The 18,705-nt window shown below is 43.0% G+C and overlaps 1 protein-coding gene across 1 annotated transcript in view; it reads left to right on the forward strand.

Annotated features, from left to right (window-relative positions):
* Nucleotides 1-18,705, forward strand: part of RYR3 (ryanodine receptor 3) — a 625,867-nt gene that overhangs the window by 589,192 nt on the left and 17,970 nt on the right. Inside the window, exons 98-102 of the mRNA XM_065402721.1 lie at nucleotides 3,869-3,911; nucleotides 4,468-4,595; nucleotides 9,992-10,052; nucleotides 11,551-11,697; nucleotides 16,825-16,959. Coding sequence (XP_065258793.1) covers nucleotides 3,869-3,911; nucleotides 4,468-4,595; nucleotides 9,992-10,052; nucleotides 11,551-11,697; nucleotides 16,825-16,959 — 514 coding nt within the window. The remainder of the gene's footprint in view (nucleotides 1-3,868; nucleotides 3,912-4,467; nucleotides 4,596-9,991; nucleotides 10,053-11,550; nucleotides 11,698-16,824; nucleotides 16,960-18,705) is intronic.

The following is an 18,705-nucleotide window of genomic DNA, read 5'->3' on the forward strand; positions in this document are numbered from 1 at the left end:
CAGCAGGGAAAAGCTTCAGCAGCTCCCCATCACCAGAACCTTTCCCTACTGTCTCCCGCCTGCCAGAGCCTTTCACTGCTGCATATAGCTACACACCACAGTGTGGACACAACCTGCTTTGCACTGCGGCGTGTAACTACATGTGCTGCACAACACACTACATGTGCAGACAAGACCTTAGTGTTAACTGTAATGGTGACTTGTGTGAGATGGAGACTTATCAAGTAGGATTTGGTATAAAACCTTTTACATAGTCAGTGAACAGCTTTCAGATTATTAATTTCAGACACTATCATACTAAGCCAATTTCAGATGAGTTATCTAGAGCTGTGTGAGCCATTGCCAGTTCTCTAAACCATCCAGTCTAGCTACTTCCCTGTCATATGTTGTTTAAGAACCAACCCGTTTTCTTTGTTAAGTAGGACTGTCATCTTTCTTTGACTGAAAACCCACTGAAATTCTTTAAAGTGATGATTATTATACAAGTGTAACATTATTTCTTAAAAGACATGTACCACAACAGATCCCTCACTCTTGGGTCCATACTGCCAGACAGGAACTCCCATTATTCTAAAGTTCTGAGTCATTACTACTCCAACAGGGGAACTACACAGACATGCCCTCTGTAGAAATGTTCCTAGAGATCCTAACCAGAGTTCATTTTTGACTTCTATTGATGAAGAAACTCACTATACTATCTCAGCAGTCCTGCACCATCAGCTCTATTAGATGGATGGGTGCTGAGCAATATTTTTTCAGGCAAATCTCTTATTCTCCTAACATAAGTATTCTTCATGGTGCTTCTTTTGACTCAGTGGCTGTTTTAGAAAACACAAAATCATGATTTCTTCTGTCTCCTCCAGGTTTTTTGTTCTGTGACAGCAAAGAAGCCTCAGGGCTCCTTGCCTCTCTATTCTCAGACTTTTCTCTCTCTCCAGTTCATGTGCACATTTTATTTTTGCCAGTAGTTCATCCTAGAGATTTGAAGTGTCTGAGAGGTAGCAACGTAAAAAAGTCCCAAATGTAGTTATCTCACCTTCTGATAAATGTGACCACAACACTGTCTACTTCTGAGCAGAGCATGACAGATTTGCCAATTATATCTACATACACGTCACCGGGTCTAAGGGTGAGCATTTGAGTGCTTTGACCCACTACACTATTGCCTCTGAAAACCAATGTTGAGAGGGTGGCCTCACCTCCTCCAAATTGCAGAGCGAGGAACCCACTGACTTCCAACATGTTTCTTTGACTCCTGAAAGCAAGCATTTAAGGCATTCAGTGCCTCAATCTCAGCAGAATTAGCACTAAAAAGTTAGACATTGTCAGCTGGGCTCAAAGAACATATTGTACAGTCTGTACTCCTCCTGCTACATCATCACCCCAGTTGAATCAAAGATGAACGCCACTTTCAGCTGACTAAAATCTGGTCTTGATGTGAAGTGGATCTCAAGCATTGGTCACCTCAATGTACTTGAAGATATGATTCTCTCAGTATACCCAACACCTCCTGTATGTTTTAATGACCTTTTTACATATCATATGAAATAAAATAAGTAAATAGGCGCTCTGATAAATGCAGCTCAATTCAAGGTATCCCTAGACAAGTTACAGGTCATATGGAACTAGCCCACTGCATCTGAAGCAACCTGTCCTTTAAGGTCTTAGAGTTTTCAAAACGAGGAGCAACACTTGAACCCACAACCAGGTAACAGACAACACAGGTGCACAAAGACACAAAACTCTCAGCCTCTACTCTGTCATGAACCATACTACCAGATATAGGGATTCCAGGCTGGGAGGCAGAGAAAAATCCCTGATTCTATGTGATCATATGGAACAAGACTCTGATGATGATGGGTTGTTGGCCACTGCCATCCCTAAAAAGGTCAAGAACCAGAAATGGTTTGGTCAATTAGGTGCTAGTAACAATCCATATTTCTGCCTCTCCTGACACTAGAGATAATGAAGGAAAGACATTGTTTTGAAAGGTATCTTTCTCTGCTACAGATCAAGATTCACATATTTCCCACTGGCTATTGTAGTATCTTATTGTTTTAAAAAAATTATTTCATGAAGACCTCGGGGAGTTCAATAATGTCCAAAGAGTGGGGAATCTGTTGTAGAGGCAATTTTAGGAGAACTATTCATCCCTCACCCACCTTTTGGTGACTGAACATTCTGTAACCTTTCTAACTCCATATTTGTGTACCCTTGTATATACAGTACTTTCAGTTTCACTTATTACTTGAAAGGAACTATCTTTTGGGGACACTAGGGACATGGCTGTTCTGAAGGGCAAGCCACCTGCTGGAGTGAGGTTTCATAACATTAGAGCTGTCAGTGTCCTATCTGGCCTTTGTGCTGGGATTTTGGACCCAACAGTGGTATGTGCTATGATTAAGGCCCTAACTGAATTGCGGGATGATTGTCAAAAAATTGCAGTTGAGTTGTGGACAAGCCATAGAAAACTGCAGAAAAATAATAACGGACCTTGTTATTTGCAGTAATGAGGTCCATTATTACTTTCCCGTGATTTTCCTCTGTCAACCACCTTGAGCAGTCAGCAGCCCGGGGCTGAGACCAGGGCCTGGGGCTGCCAATGGGAACACGAGGCTGAGAGCAGGGGCTCCCACTGTCAGCTGCCCAGGGCTGAGAGTGGGGGGCTGGAACTGACAGCGGGAACATGGGGCTGAGAGCGGGCTTCTCCCCTCCCCCCATCAGCTGCCCAGGGCTGAGAGCAGGGGCCTGACGCAGACTCCCACTCACCCTTGGGCTGACAACGCAGACTCCCACTTTCAGCCCTTGGGTGGCTGGGGCTCCCACTGTGAAAATTGTGGTGGAAGCCTAATATTGCAGAATCCTCAATTTCCGCAATATCACAAGTTAAGTAGGGCCTTAGTTATGATGATGTACCTTCAGAGAATACAATTACAACTAATCACTGCTTCATCTAAGGCTACAGCTACACTTGGAGCTGGGGGTGTGATTCCCAGCTGTAGCAAACATACTTGTGCAAGCTTTCATCAAGCCAGCACACTAAAAACAATAGTGTAGCAATGGTAATACGGGCATGGCACGAGCTAGCTGCCCCAAGTACAAACCTGCATGGGTTTGTGCTCGGGACGGCTAGGCAGTATTGCCCCTCACCACTGCCTGTGGCTACACTACTATTTAGTGTGCTAGCTCAATGAGAGCTAGCATGAGTATGGCTGCTTGGGCAGGGAATCACACACCCCCAACTTTAAGTGTAAACATAACCTAAATCATCATCCTTATATTTATAGAGTCAATGCACTGTGACTTCTGGTGCTACGTGTCCCCGCGAAAATGTCTATTTCTGTGTTTTCAGCCTTGGATAGAAATGAAATCAAGGCTACTCTAGTAGTTAACATGCTGAAAAGAGTCATCTGCATTGAGAAACTTCTTTATCTTCTCCAAGAATGCAAAGCAGGGTTGTGCTCACGTATCTTGGGGTGCGGGTGGGGACTAGGAAGGATTTTTCAAATGGATTTGTTTAGTGTTGAAGGATGTTATGATGGCAGTCTTCACACTATTGGGTAATGGTGAGCATTAAATGAAAGAAACCAGCAGTCTGTCCTTTATATTTCACTAATAAGTATTTACATGGATGGTATAAAGAGAAAAAGCTAGAAGAGACATTGGTGTTACAGTGAATTACAATTCATGAGGGCCAGTTACTGTCCTTGCACAAATCCCACTGACATGAAAAGTAGTTCTGCTCAGAGCTTGAGAGCAGTGGGTGCTTCAGGCAAATTGAAACAAAACACTACCATGAGCATGAATTGCATTTGTTTTTTGCCTCCATTGATGGTTTAAATAACTTGAGAACTTTTTATCTATGCAGATCCTTTCCTAACAATTACTGGGACAAGTTTGTAAAACGGAAGGTAGGTTCTTTAGATTATTATGGCTAATGTAAAACAATATACTGTGTATTTAATTCAAATATCTTTATTTTTGTGGTATAAGCATACAGACATTTGAGAATTACATTTTGTTTCATGGAACTCATAGTTATGGTAAATCTTACTGGGAATAGTCAGTTGTGATGTGGGTGGGGGAAGAGGAAGAAGAGAGAGTGCTTTGGCTTAATTCCTAGACTCATACATTCTAAATAACTTTGTGCTGTCAATCAGCCATGCAGTTCTAATTTACAGCCATTGTCATCATTAGGATACAAAGCCCCCTCATCCCCCTAAAAAAAGAAAAACATGCCAGCTCAAATTACTTTAAATTATACCAAAGCTTTCAGATAATAGCCTTTTATGCTTCTATTTTTCATTTTTTTAAAATGCTTTTTCTCTCTTCCTGAGTTCTCTCTGTTCTTGCAGTGCCAATCCTGGAAAACTGAGGTTTTAAAATTTTTGACAAATGGGGGTAAAGTAAAGGGGATGTGACACCAGTGTCTTGTCCTGACCAGAAGCTCATCTTTTCCCCTTTTAGGTTATTAACAAATATGGTGACTTGTATGGAGCAGAGCGCATAGCTGAACTCTTGGGGTTGGACAAAAATGCTCTTGACTTCAGTCCAGTGGAAGAGACTGAACCAGAGGAGGCATCTCTTGTATCATGGTATGATATTTGGAGATTTTTTTAAAAAAAAGCAGCTGACCTTAGCTGATTTCAAACAAATCAGCATTGGAAGGGATTTTTAATCTGTTGCTACCACTGCGTTATTAAAGATAAGAACAGATTTGATACGTTGAGTGGGTGTATTTTCAATACTTTGCTCAGTACTAAAAATCCACATGGTAAAGGCTTCTTTGTAGTAATGAAGTAAAATAAACTAGCTTTTTAAAAAATCTACATATACCACTTACAATAATGGCCCAGCACAGCCTTCCCACTCCACTGCACATGTGGCTATTAAGAGTCCATGGGTCCCTGTTCCAGTCAGAAGGAAGGGAGCACTAATCACAGGGCAGACCTGGTCAGAGATTTTCCAGTAATGCAGGTTTCATCAGGAAATGCCAATTCCTCAAATATGAAATATTTCATGTTTCACTTCCAACAAACCACAGGCAACTTCCTATCAAAAACCTGCCTGGATTCCTGCCAGCTGGCCTGGTGGAATGCTGGGGACTCCCGCTTCCAGGGTCCACTGCTCCAGGGCAGCTCTGCCATGGAAACTGATCTGGGGATGGGCACTTCAGGGTGGCCAGGCTCCCTACCACAGAGTCGAGAGCCTGATAGCTCTGGGAACCCTGGCTCTATCTGGGGCTTGGCTCCTGGCTTCCATGCTTCCTGCCACAGAGCTGGGTACCTGGAAACCTGGGGGGCTCTCAGAGTGTCTAGGCTCCCTGCTATAGAACTGGAAAACCTGGCTCTCAAGCTCTGAGGCTCCCAACTCAGCTATGGCTTCTGATCAGTCTGCTGGGGCTCACAGGGAGCCTAGAAGCCCTGGGGGAGACTGGTGAACCAGAAGCCCCAAAGTTTGGTCTCCCAGGATCAATTCTGTTTTGAAATTTCCAAAATGACATGTTTTGATTATTTCAGAACTAAATTTATTCAGATTTCCCTTCTGCAGAAAACTTTCAAAATTCTGCTTTCCATTGTGAAATGAAACAAACGTTTTCCAGAAATTTTGGAATTTCCAGCTGAACAGAAATTCCAGCTTTCAACCAGCGCTATGTCAGAGTGCTTCCCATGGTGCCTCAGCAAGGCCAAGTGGGACGTGCTTGGCAAAAGGATAGGCGTGCCAGTGATCCTTTCCTGTCCATCCTGACAACCACAAAAGGGGGGCATAGAAAGAAGGAAGTGCAGAGAACTGCAAAAACAATTGTCACGCCATCCTTCCCTGGCATTGTGAAATTGCTATGAAAGTGTCACATGTTGGGATGTAGAATTGAAGTAGTCTGGTGCCTTTTCTACAACATTGAAGTCTAAAATTCTTCAGAGTTGAGTACCTCTGTGTTATAATAATATAGGTGATGATCTAATAGCAAAGTAAAAAGAACGGTGGAAGAATCCTGGGTTCTCGTTGCAGCTCCTGCACTGACTAGATTACACTTCAAAATTACCTTGATAAATTAGAGAATTGGTCTGAAATCAAAAAGTTGAGAGTCAATAAAGACAAGTGCAAAGTAAGGTTTCAGAGTAGCAGCCGTGTTAGTCTGTATCCGCAAAAATAACAGGAGTACTTGTGGCACCTTAGAGACTAACAAATTTATTAGAGCATAAGCTTTCGTGGGCTACAGCCCACTTCTTCGGATGCATATAGAGTGAAACATATATTGAGGAGATATATATACACACATACAGAGAGCATGAACAGGTGGGAGTTGTCTTACCAAGTCTGAGAGGCCAATTAAGTAAGAGGAAAAAAAAAAAAAAAAAAAAAACACACTTTTGAAGTGATAATCAAGATAGCCCAGTACAGACAGTTTGATAAGAAGCAAGTGAAAAGTACTTCACTTAGGAAGGAAAAATCAAATGAACAGCTACAAAATGGAGAATAACTGGCTAGATCAGGGGAGGGCAAACTACGGCCCACGGGCTGGATCTGGCCCATCAGGAATTTCAATCCGGCCTGTGGGATTGCCAGCCCCATGGCGCAGTGGGGCTAAGGCAGGCACCACGTCCCTGTGACCCCTGGGGGGGGGGGCAGAGGGCTCCGTGCGCCGCCCTTGCCTGCAAGCACTGCCCCCCACAGCTCCCATTGGCTGGGAACGAGGAACCACGACCAATGGGAGCTTCGGGGTTGGTACCCACAGGCGAGGGCAGCCGCATGGCGGAGCCATCTGGCCCACCCCACCCCCAGGAGCCACTGCCAGACATGTAGACATGCTGGCCAGTTCCAGGAGCGGCGCAGGCCCAAGACAGGCAGGAAGCCTGCCTTAGCCCCACTGCGCACCACTGACACCCCGGAGCTGCTCAAAGTAAGCGGTGCCGGGCCGGAGCCTGTCCCCCGAACTGCTCCTGCACCCCATCTCCTGAGCCCCCTGCCGCACCCCTCCTGCACCCCAACCCCCTGGCCTGAGTCCCCTGCCACACTCTGCACCCCAACCCCCTGCCCTGAGCCCCCTCCTGCACCCCAATCCCTTGCCCTGAGCCCCTTCCTGCACCCCGCACTCCCTCCCGCACCCCAACCCCCTGCCCCAGCCCTACATTCATGGCCCTGCATACAATTTCCTCACCCAGATGTGGCCCTCGGGCCAAAACGTTTGCCCACCCCTAGGCTAGATAGTGGTACAGCTGAAAAGGATCTGGAGGTTACAGTGGATCATAAATTGAATATGGGTCAACAGTGTGATGCAGCTATGAAAAAGATTAATATTCTGGAGTGTATTAACAAGAGTGCCATATTTATTATTGTTGCTGCAGACAATTCCAAACCCTCAACATTTAAGCATCTTGACATGCACTTTAATCTCAATGGGCTGGGCTGGCTCTAGGTTTTTTGCCGCCCCAAGCAAAAAAAATTTTGGCTGCCTCCCGTCCCAGCCCTGGGCTTCTCGCCGCACCCCCCTGCCGCCCCAGCCCTGGGCTCTCCCCCCCCCACCCGCACCCCCCTGCCACCCCAGCCCTGGGCTCTCCGCCCCACACACACACCCCCAGCTCTGGGATCCCCCCTATCCCCCCACCATTGCCCCACACACACACCTCCTGCCGCCCCAGCACCGGGCTCCCTCCTCCCCCCCCCACCTGCAACCTCCTTCCACCGCAGCCCTGGGTCACTGGTAACTCGCTCCCAGGGCGGGTCATTCAGCAGGAATTTTAGATGTGCACAGAACACAGACAGGATTGGTTCCCATCTGGTTACAGAACTGCAGTAAAATGGAACAATTTTCAGCTTGTGTGATTGGAGGATATCTGGATGCATATTATAAGACTGTCCTACATAAATGAGGAAAAGTTTATTATTCTTTTGTTCCACTCTTTCTTTCTATGGGGAATTTGCCAATGCAATATCACCCTTCCTTTTAAACAAACAAACAAAAAAAAGGCAATGGCTGTTGAAAATAGCAATTCCAGTCCTAATAACCACTGGGAAGCATTTCTGGCTCAATTTTATCCTACTTTTTCTACAGCAAGTTACAGTGGATCAGTATATTTGATTTGGGAGAAATGAAGTAACAGCTGCCCAAACTGAGCTTGAGCACTCCTGAATTTTGAGGTGTTAAAATCTGGAAGGCAGGTGCTGGGGGGGGGGGAGGGGGACCCTGTGGCTCCGCAGGGGAGCATGGCAGCATGTATGCAGCAGCGTGTCTGGCGCTGCGCAAAGCCAGACACGCTGGTCTGAGTGGCATGGTAAGGGGGCTGGGGGGTTGGAGAAGGGGTAGGGAGTTCCAGGGGGGCAGTCAAGGGACAGGGAGCAGGGGGGGTTGGATGGGGTGGAGGTTCAGGGGGGCCGTCAGGGGCAGGGAGAAGGGGAGGTTAGATGGGTCGGGGGTTAGATGGGTCAGGGGTTTGGGGGGGGGCAGTTAGGGGACAGGCAGCAGTTGAATAGGCATGGGAGTCCCAGGGGTTTGTCAGGGGACAGGTAGGGGGTGGGGTCCTAGGAGGGAAGTTGGGGGGGTCTCAGGAGGGGGCAGTTGGGGACAAGGAGAAGGGAGGCTTAGATAGGGGGTGGGATCCCAGGAGGGGGCAATCAGGGGACAAGGATCAGTGGGGCTTAGATGGGGGTGGGGTCCCGGGAGGGGGCAATCAGGGGACAAGGATCAGTGGGGCTTAGATAGGGGGTGGGGTCCTGGGGGGAAGTTGGGGCAGGGGTCCCGGGAGGGGATGATCAGGGGACAGGGAGCAGGGGGGTTGGATGGGTTGGGGTTCTGTGGGGAGCAGTCAGAGGGAGTGGATGGTGGCAGGGTGGGGCTACCCTCCTTCCCCATGAAGTGTCCTATTTTTTGAATGTTAAAATATGGTATCCCTACTCACAGTGCAGCTCTCCATTCACAGCAGGCTGCAGCATGAGGTCTCAGCTACCTCACTCCCTCCCCCTCTTTCCTGTTGGTAGTGGCCAAGGGAATGCTGGGAAATGTAGTTCTTTCCCTGCTCCAGGGCTGGCTCTATAGGCAGGGAGCTAACCAAGGAACTACAGCTCCCAGGGCCCCCTGTTGATTCTTAGCTCCCATGCTGGATCCCTGCCGCCCCTGCAAATGGGCTGCCCCAAGCACCTAGAGCCTAGAGCCGCCCGTCAATGGGTATGTCTTCACTACACATTTTAATGGGGCTTACTCTAACCCAGGTTTTAGCCTTAACTCCCACTACCATTTATACAGAAAAACTTCTGACCTGGGTTTGGAGGAGCTTTAAGCCTGCACTAGCTGACCTGGCTCAGGGGTGTGGGTTTGAACCTGGGCTCCACTTTAACTCAGGCAGGAATCCACCCAATTTGCAGTGAGAATGCAAGCTAAATCATTCAGGTGTTGATAGTCCTCCAGTGCCCTTCCCACAATTCCCCCCAAAGAACAGACAAGTTATCTCACAAATGCCACAGTTGACTGGGAAAGAATCTGAGAGTGTCTCAGCACAAAGAACCATGGGATATGGTTGTCAGTAATGTGGGTATGTCTTTGAAGTGGGGATGTGGGACACTTATACCTGGGGTAGGCTTACCCAGGTGCCCAGACCTGAGTGCCACTAGCTGATTTAACTGTGCAGTATAGATATATCCTATACGTTCAAAGTAGAGCTGTATTACTTTTACTGAAACTCTGGAACTCTTGAGACTATTGGAACTCTGTGGCTAACGCCCAACACAGTTTTGAAAATGTAGAGAATGCTCTCTAAAATAGAGAGACCTGCACATCAGTCTTAAAATAATTGTCCAGCATATACCAGTGCTTACAAAAAATAAATACAAATAAAGTGCCAGAAAGATCCTAGTTACATTTTCTGAAGAAAAATGTTTAAGTAGCCATTATGTGAAGATGTGTTTGTGTTGTTAAACATAAAGAAAGGAGTGTAACTGTAGTTATTAACTACTTAACATTGACATTTATGAGTTTCAAAATATTTATATTCCATAGGTTAAGCTCTATTGATACAAAGTACCAAATTTGGAAGCTTGGGGTTGTTTTCACTGACAATGTAAGTATGTTAGTCTAGAGAAGACTTTCATTTATTCTAAATGCAAATATGTATTTTGCACTCAAAGCTATAGTTGGGCACTTTTTTAATAAAGAGAAATAAAAAAGTAAATACAATTCGGTAAGATAAGAAGGCAGTCATCTTGAGTATGGTGAAATAAGCATATGTGGGTAACCAAAGGAACTGCAAAAAGTAACATATGTTGATAAATTAATAGCTACATACTTATGGAATCAGTATAAAATGTTTGTTCTTTTTCTATCTTTAACCTTAGCCCAACAACTTTAAGTTAAATTATCTGTGGGAATATTTGCTTTTGACATCATAGGGCAATATTCAGGAGATATTATAATTGTAATACAAGATTTTGGAAATTAATAATAATAATTGGGTGGGGTTAAAAGGAATAATATTAAGAGGCTTTTTATTGTATTCTGGGGTTTAAATTAATTTTGACTTTGGGGGATTTTGTAAGTTGCCAGACTGATAGTCTTAAGACCAAAGCCTTCTATCTTCAGAGTAGGTACAGCACAGTCAGTGTCTGCAAAAACTTGCTCTATATTAATCCTGACCTGCAGAGACCACCTGTAGGGGTCAGTGGTTAGTTCAGACTCATTTAGGATCCTTTCTTAACTCCCACAACCATCTCTAAAGGTCCCTAGTCACCTTAAAATTCCCTCTTGCAAATGAGTGCTGTATATATCTCCTCCAGATCTGATCAATACTGCTCAAAGGATACGTCTGCACAGAGCTAAAAGATCCTCAGCACGGCCATGGCTGGTCCAGGTCAGCTGACTTGGGGCTGTGCGGCTAAAAATTGCTAGAGCCTGAATTCTGAGACCCTCCACCCACACAAGGTCCCAGAGCTTGGGCTCCAGCCTGAGCCTGAACATCTACATAGTGATTTTTCAGCCCTGCAACCCCAGCCCTGTGAGCCTGAGTCAGCTGACCTGGGCCAGCCATGGGTTTTTAATCCTTGTGTAGACATTCCCTAAGAGTCAGCCAGATGACGTGGCTTACGAGGCACTCCCTCTCCCCAAGGCCAGCATGCTGTGTTTGTAGCTGCCTCAATCCCTGCAGAAGCATCAGATCTTCAGAAATTCAGACTGCATAGCGAGCTCTCCAGCTTTGTATAATATTCTCAACCAAAACAAGATAGTGCTAAGAGCCGGGGGAATTCTGATTTTAGTAATTAAGCTGTTCTGAGGAATATAATCAAGTGAAAGATTTAAAGTAAATGTCAAAGGCATCATTTCCCAGGTAAAACGGCAAGCCTTTTTATGAGAGTAGTGGGGTGTGTTGGAGAGAGAGAATAAGACACAGTTCTTCTGCATAAAAATATGGAGATGCTAAATCCATATTAATTTATGATTGGAAAGCTCAAACCATTAGATCACTGCCTACAATTCAGAGTTTCATTCTGTGTGTGTGATGTACACTATCCAGTAAAACATATTAGAAACTGTAAATATTCTCTAACATTTCACATTTTCTGTAGTCCTTCTTGTACTTAGCTTGGTACACAACTATGTCTATCCTTGGCCATTACAACAACTTCTTCTTTGCTGCTCACTTGCTGGATATTGCTATGGGTTTCAAGACACTACGAACCATTCTGTCTTCTGTAACGCACAATGGCAAACAGGTGAGTGCTGTATATGTACTCTGAAAATGAACACCATTCATAACTATACTGAACAAAAACAATAGTCCTATAATATATCTTGGAAACCAATGCTTTGAACAAAAAGTGGAGCCAATGAGACTCTTTTCTATTAGATATTATATTACATATCTTTAACAGATATTTTTCATAATATAAATGTCACAGCCCCCTAGTTTCAAGAGATATGATTCAGCTGCTTCTTAAAATCTCATTCTCAAAAACATGGTGTACATGTTTGTCAGGCTGGACACACTATTTCTTTGTTTGATGCAACTCATTTAACATTTTAAGGTTGCACAGCAGAATAAGAATAAGAACATAAGAATGGCCATACTGGGTCAGACCAAAGGTCCATCGAGACCAGTATCTTGTCCTCTGACAGTGGACAATGGCGGGTTCCCCAAGGGGAATGAATAGACAGGTTATCATCAAGTGATCCATGCCCTGTCACCCAATCCCAGCTTCTAGCAAACAGAGGCTAGGGACACCATTCCTGTCCATCCTGGCTACTAAGCATTGATGGACCTATCTTCCATGAATCTATCTAGCACCCTTTTGAACCCCATTATAGTATTGGCCTTCACAACACCCTCTGGCAAGGAGTTCCAGAGGTTGACAGTGCGTTGCTTGAAAAAATACTTTCTTGTGTTTGTTTTAAACCTGCTATATATTAATTTCATTTGGTAGCCCCTTGTTCTTGTATTATGAGGAGGAGTAAATAACACTTCCTTATTGACTTTCTCTATACCACTCATGATTTTATAGACCTCTATCATATCCCCCCTTAGTCACCTCTTTTCCAAGCTGAAAAGTCCCAGTCTTATTAATCTCTCCTCATACGGAAGCCATTCTATACCCCTAATAATTTTTGTTGCCCTTTTCTGAACCTTTTCCAATTCCAATATATCTTTTTTGAGATGGGGCGACCACATCTGCACATAGTATGCAAGGTGTGGGCGTACCATGGATTTATATAGAGACAATATGATATTTTCTGTCTTATTATCTATCCCTTTCTTGATGATTCCCAACATTCTGTTCGCTTTTTTGATTGCTGCTGCACATTGAGTGGATGATTTCAGAGAACTATCCACAATGACTCCAAGATCTCTTTCTTGAGTGGTAACAGCTAATCTAGACCCCATCATTGTATATGTATAGTTAGGATTATGTTTTCCAATGTGCATTACTTTGCATTTATCAACATTAAATTTTCTCTGCCATTTTATTGCCCAGTCACCCAGTTTTGTGAGATCCTTTTGTAGCTCTTCGCAGTCTGCCTGGTACTTAACTATCTTGAGTAGTTTTGTATCATCTGCAAATTTTGCCACCTCACTGTTTACCCCTTTTTCCAGATCGTTTATGAATATGTTAAATAGGACTGGGCCCAGTGAAGATCCCTGGGGGACACCAGTATTTACCTCTCTCCGTTCTGAAAACTGACCATTTATTCCTACCCTTTGTTTGCTATCTTTTAACCAGTTACCAATCCGTGAGAGAACCTTCCCCCTTATCCCATGACTGCTTATTTTGCTGAAGAGCCTTTGGTGAGGGACCTTGTCAAAGGCTTTCTGGAAATTTAAATACACTATAGCCGCTGGATCCCCCTTGGCCACATGCTTGTTGACCCCCTCAAAGAATTCTAGTAGATTGGTGAGGCATGATATCCCTTTACAAAAACCATGTTGACTATTTCCCAGCAAATTATGTTCATCTATGTGTCTGACAATTTTGTTCTTTACGATAGTTTCAAACAATTTGCCCGGTACTGAAGTCAGGCTTACTGCCCTCTAGTTGCCAGAGTCACCTCTGGAGCCCTTTTTAAAAATTGGCGTCACATTAGCTATCCTCCAGTCATTTGGTACAGAAACTGATTTAAATGATAGGTTACAGATGGCAGTCCTGCAATTTCACATTTGAGTTCCTTCAAAACTCTTGGGTGAATACCATCAGGTCCTGGAGACTTATTAACGTTGATATGGTTTTAGTTACCTTTTATTTACCAGCACTATCTTAAAAAATTATCTTATTTTGTTGGGAATTGGTCCTTTTATGTGGACTTTAATGATCTATGCTATTTAGAAATGCCAAAAGTTTTAAGAAGGCAGTTGTAAGTTTTGAAAAAATAACTCCCGCACACAGTAGTTTCTATTCAGAATTTCTTTACGTTGATGGTGTGGCTATTGGAATGTGCTTTCATTTAGATGGTAAATATTTGGGGCAAGGAATATGCCTTACTGTGTCTTCTGCAAAATACCTGCACACTTTTAGTACTATAAAATTATAATATAGAATTTATTATAATCCTATACCCACGGGACAGTAAATGCTAAAAATTTCCTGCATACAATACATAGCCCTCTGGACATTGGAAAAGAGGGAGGAAAGGAACAGGAAATGCGACCAATCTGCAATTTGGAATCTATACACAAATGTGGCCTGCTGGATTCAGATGCATACAAATCTGATTCCAAAATCAATGTGGATACCTTATAATAACACAGCTCCTTCTTTGACACCTGGCCTGCTTCCTAGCCACCATCTTAACATACGCACAGGTAATTTATCAGCTCACCATCTCCCTCCTTCCTGTCTTTTCCCAGACTAAGAGAGCTCTTCACATATTCCCACCCACTAAGGTGCCTCCCATTGCAACCCCTGAAAAATGTCTTCCTGTATATACCCTTCCACTATCTGGCTTCAACTCTAGCTCCAGCCATGCACACCCCAGTGCTTCCTGCCATCCCTTCTCAAACACAGTAGAACGTATCCCAGGCAGTTCCCACCCCTGCATGTCTGGGATTTACTTTCAGTATCTAGTAGATACTAACACACCTGACAAGGGATACTCCTCCAGTGGGGAGGGCAGTGTTGCCTCTGTCAAACAGAAAGTGATTCTCTAAGTAGGGAAGGAAAGCTTCAAAAGAGGTAACTTTCATACTGAATGTTTACCCTCTGTCTAATATACCCTAACAACAACCTCTTACCTATCAGCTTTCTTTTTTAGGGGAATAACAGTGCCCTGAGATCCCCAACTTCCTTTTAATCTTTCTATCTCCCATGAAGTCCATGCATTGGCCTGATCAGTTATTTCAGCAGAGGACATCTAGATGCAGCCCCTTCCTTTATCAGACAAAGGAAATTGCTAGAGCATGACACCCGGTACTCTCCACAAGAAGCTTATCATTGCTGCTTCCGGCTAAAAAATGAGACCTTAACTCTGACCCCTCCCACTCCCCCATAGCTCTGACAGTCTGGATACACCTAGTGTGTTACCTATTAATATTTTAATTCAGTGATTGATATATTTTCCCAGATTTCTATTGAGATGATATTTCTCAGTGTAGAAACTCCAAGTCTGTGTGTGCTGATGAAACAGCTTCAATTCAAGGCCGCAACTTTCAATAAACCTACCATGACTACCCTCCCTGACAAGCAAATATTAGCACTGCTGATATCATCACTGTTGCTTTCAGCATAGACATGAACAGATTTTTAAATAGAGACATACATTTTAGAAATATGCCCAATGATCTGCATAAATTGCTTAAAAAGCAACTAAAATGCTTGATTATTTTACTCATTTTAAATAGTAATATCAATTCTACAGTGATTTTTAAATATATATAACAATCTTCCATAACACTATTATAAAACCACAATTCCAAAGCCAATAAGTAGGGCCCTACCAAATTCATAGTCCATTCTGGTCAATTTCACGGTCATAGGATTTAAAAAATTGTAAATTTCATGATTTCAGCTATTTAAATCTGAAATTTCACGGTGTTGTAATTGTAGGGGTCCTGACCCAAAAAGGAGTTGTGGGGGGTCGCAAGGTTATTGTGTGTGTGGGTGGGGGGGTTTGCAATACTGCCACCCTTACTTCTGTGCTGCTGCTGGCAGCAGTGTTGTCTTCAGAGCTGGGCAGCTGGAAAGTGGCAGCTGCTGGCCGGGAGCCCAGCTCTGAAGGCAAAGGCAGCACAGAAGTAGGAATGGCATGGTAAAGTATTGTCACCCTTACTTCTGCGCTGCTGCTGGCAGGGCACCACCTTCAGAGCTGGGCGCCTGGCCAACAGCCGCCGCTTTCTGGCCACCCAGCTCTGAATGCAGCGCAGAAGTAAGGGTAGCAATACCGTGACCCCCCTAAAATAACCTTGCAACCCCCTTCAACTCCCTTTTGGGTCAGGACTCCCAATTTGAGAAATGCTGGTCTCCCCTGTGAAATCTATATAGTATAGGGTAAAAGCACACAAAAGACCAGATTTCACAGGGAGAGACCAGTTTTCATGGTCTGTGACGTTTTTTCCATGAGCATGAATTTGGTAGGCCCTACCAATGACTAATATATTAGTGGTTCTTTATGTGCTGAATTTTCTTGCTCAAAAATGATTTTATTTGCTTAAGAGTAAGAATTTTAAACCTGAATGGTGTTGTTTTCGACAGTTCAGTAATGAAAGAGAGAAACTCACCTATTGTATCTCTTTGTCTCATTGGAATTTTAGAGCAGATGGCATCAATAACACAGCTTATTAGACAGAATATTGGCAACAATAATCAGTACTAAAATAGCAAGCAGTTCAAATAAGCCCATATCAGTTAATTGAATAAAGTACATTTTACACCGTTTGATACGTTCACTGCATGTCCAGTTTTACAAATCAGCTGGCATTTCACCACTATCGAAAATACTGGATGTATCCCGTTACTGATATGAAGTTGCTGTTAAGCATATATTTCAGAAAAATAACCATATAATAATGTGTTTCCTTAAACCACTCTGCTGCTCTTTTATCCACCAAATAAGGCATCAAAGTATAAATTTAAGATGTATTTCACCCCACTATAGAATCTGGCGCCTCAGAAACTCTGTGTTGATCCTGGCAACAGAGAGAGATTCCATGGATAACAAAACCATCATCTTTCATTCTTTTTAAAAAAGAAAAGGCACAGCATTGTTGATTTTCAATACTTTTGGGAACACAAAAGATCTCCTGACTGACTAGTTCATCAGTAGTGCCCGAAAGAGATTGGAATCAATCCTGCCCTTCCGTTTTGACTGAAACTCACTTTTCTTTCTTTCATTTCATTTATTTTGTTTGTGTGTAGCTTGTACTGACTGTAGGATTGTTGGCTGTAGTAGTCTACCTTTACACTGTTGTGGCGTTCAACTTCTTCCGCAAGTTTTACAACAAAAGCGAAGATGAAGATGAGCCAGACATGAAATGTGATGACATGATGACAGTAAGTAAAATATCACTAGCACTTTTAAAACAGAAATGTCACCCTAGTTTTTAAACCTGATACTCAACATATCCCCAAAGCACTAGATGAAATTGGGGGGGAAAGGGTTTTTCTATCTTTAAGAACTTGGCACTTTGGGTCTGTCAAGCTGCTTTGAGCCACTCTTAACAGTGCAAAGAATCTGGAAATTCACTCAGCATCCTCCGATGGTGTAAGGTCAAAATAGTAGATATATGCATAGTATAGAGGGCATGAATGGGGCATCCTCACACCATGGAACTTGCTGCTGAAATTAACATCTGTGAACAGGTATATGTTAGAGTATCTGTGAAACTTATTTTATTTGTGCTGAAGTGAGAAGAGATTCAATGAAGAAAAATCAACTCAATAAGTAGCAGTAAACTTAAAGTTCCAGTCCAATGAAATATAGTTCCAGTTTCCTTAGACCCTAGCCAGTCCAGAAGGGGAGAAAAAGAGAGCAACTGCATGAGGCTGAGAAGACTTTACTGTGAGTGATAAACAGCTAATACTCCAAGGCTCCTCCTCCTCCTCCCCCCCTCCCAAAATATAAAAATTATTCATAGGAAATGCAAAAGTATCCCAGAAATATTTACTCTGAGGTGAAGTGGCTGTTGGCACTCTAATTTTCGTATTGTACAAAGACACACCACAAAAGAACACAATAAAAATTTAATTTTATAATGCGAATGGCACAGGCTCAGAGGAGAAGCGCTGGTCACAAAAGACCCAAAACCTGAAGTGCAGTATATACTGCATGAATGTATTTTTTCTTCTTCCTGACCTCTGTATAAAATATTTAATGCAAGTCAGATAAGTGAATAATGGAAAGAATGAACTCCGTCCCATCCAATATTGTTTTAATTGGTCCCTTTGTGGACTGAATACAAAGGTCTGACCTGAAATAAAACTCATTTACAAGATTCAAAAATACATGAACAGTTGGAATAATTAAAATATTTAGCAACATACTTTACATATTAAACAGCTCTGCTAAATGAACTAAAATGATTCTAAGTTAATATTTTTATCTATGGTTATAGCAGTATCTTCCCTCAGTAATAAAAATGCATTAAAAATCCATGCATAGTTCTATATTGTGTTTTGTTCTGCAAGATCAGATTTATCACATTATTTACCTTCATTAATGCATGTTTCATTTAGAACTAATATTGCTGCCTGCTGGGACTAAAGAACATGGCTAGGGCTTTTCAAATATATTTTTGACATATATTGTGTGGCTGAAGATAGTTAAAGGGTAATATAACTGTTTTATAGGAGAGAGTTCCCAGAAAGTCCCCTGGAATTAGACCATATACGTGCTTATTTTTATATGCCTAAATTATGGTTTGAACATCTAGATGTGTAATTTGATAATTGGGCCCACAGTGAACATTTTGGTAAAGTGGGAACTTCTGCATCTAGGACCAAATCCTGCAAGCTTTACTCAGACAAATCTCCCAATGGAAGTCAGAATTAGGGCCAGAGGTTGTACAGATTGTTAAAAATATATATATTAAAACTGGCTTCTGGATGTTGAAAATATCCAAGACTCAGCGATCATCTGAACACTGTGGGATTAACCAGTCTTTTGCAAACATTTCATACTCTGCTTTTTGCTCACAGTCCACCTCCTTTACTTTAATTGGGATTCTTGCTAAAATTTTCTAGATCCAATTAAAAGATAAAGCATACAGATAAAAACAGTGTACCCTAACTGCTCAGAAA

Source organism: Emys orbicularis, chromosome 4 (genome assembly GCF_028017835.1).
Source record: "Emys orbicularis isolate rEmyOrb1 chromosome 4, rEmyOrb1.hap1, whole genome shotgun sequence".
Taxonomy (NCBI): domain Eukaryota; kingdom Metazoa; phylum Chordata; order Testudines; family Emydidae; genus Emys; species Emys orbicularis.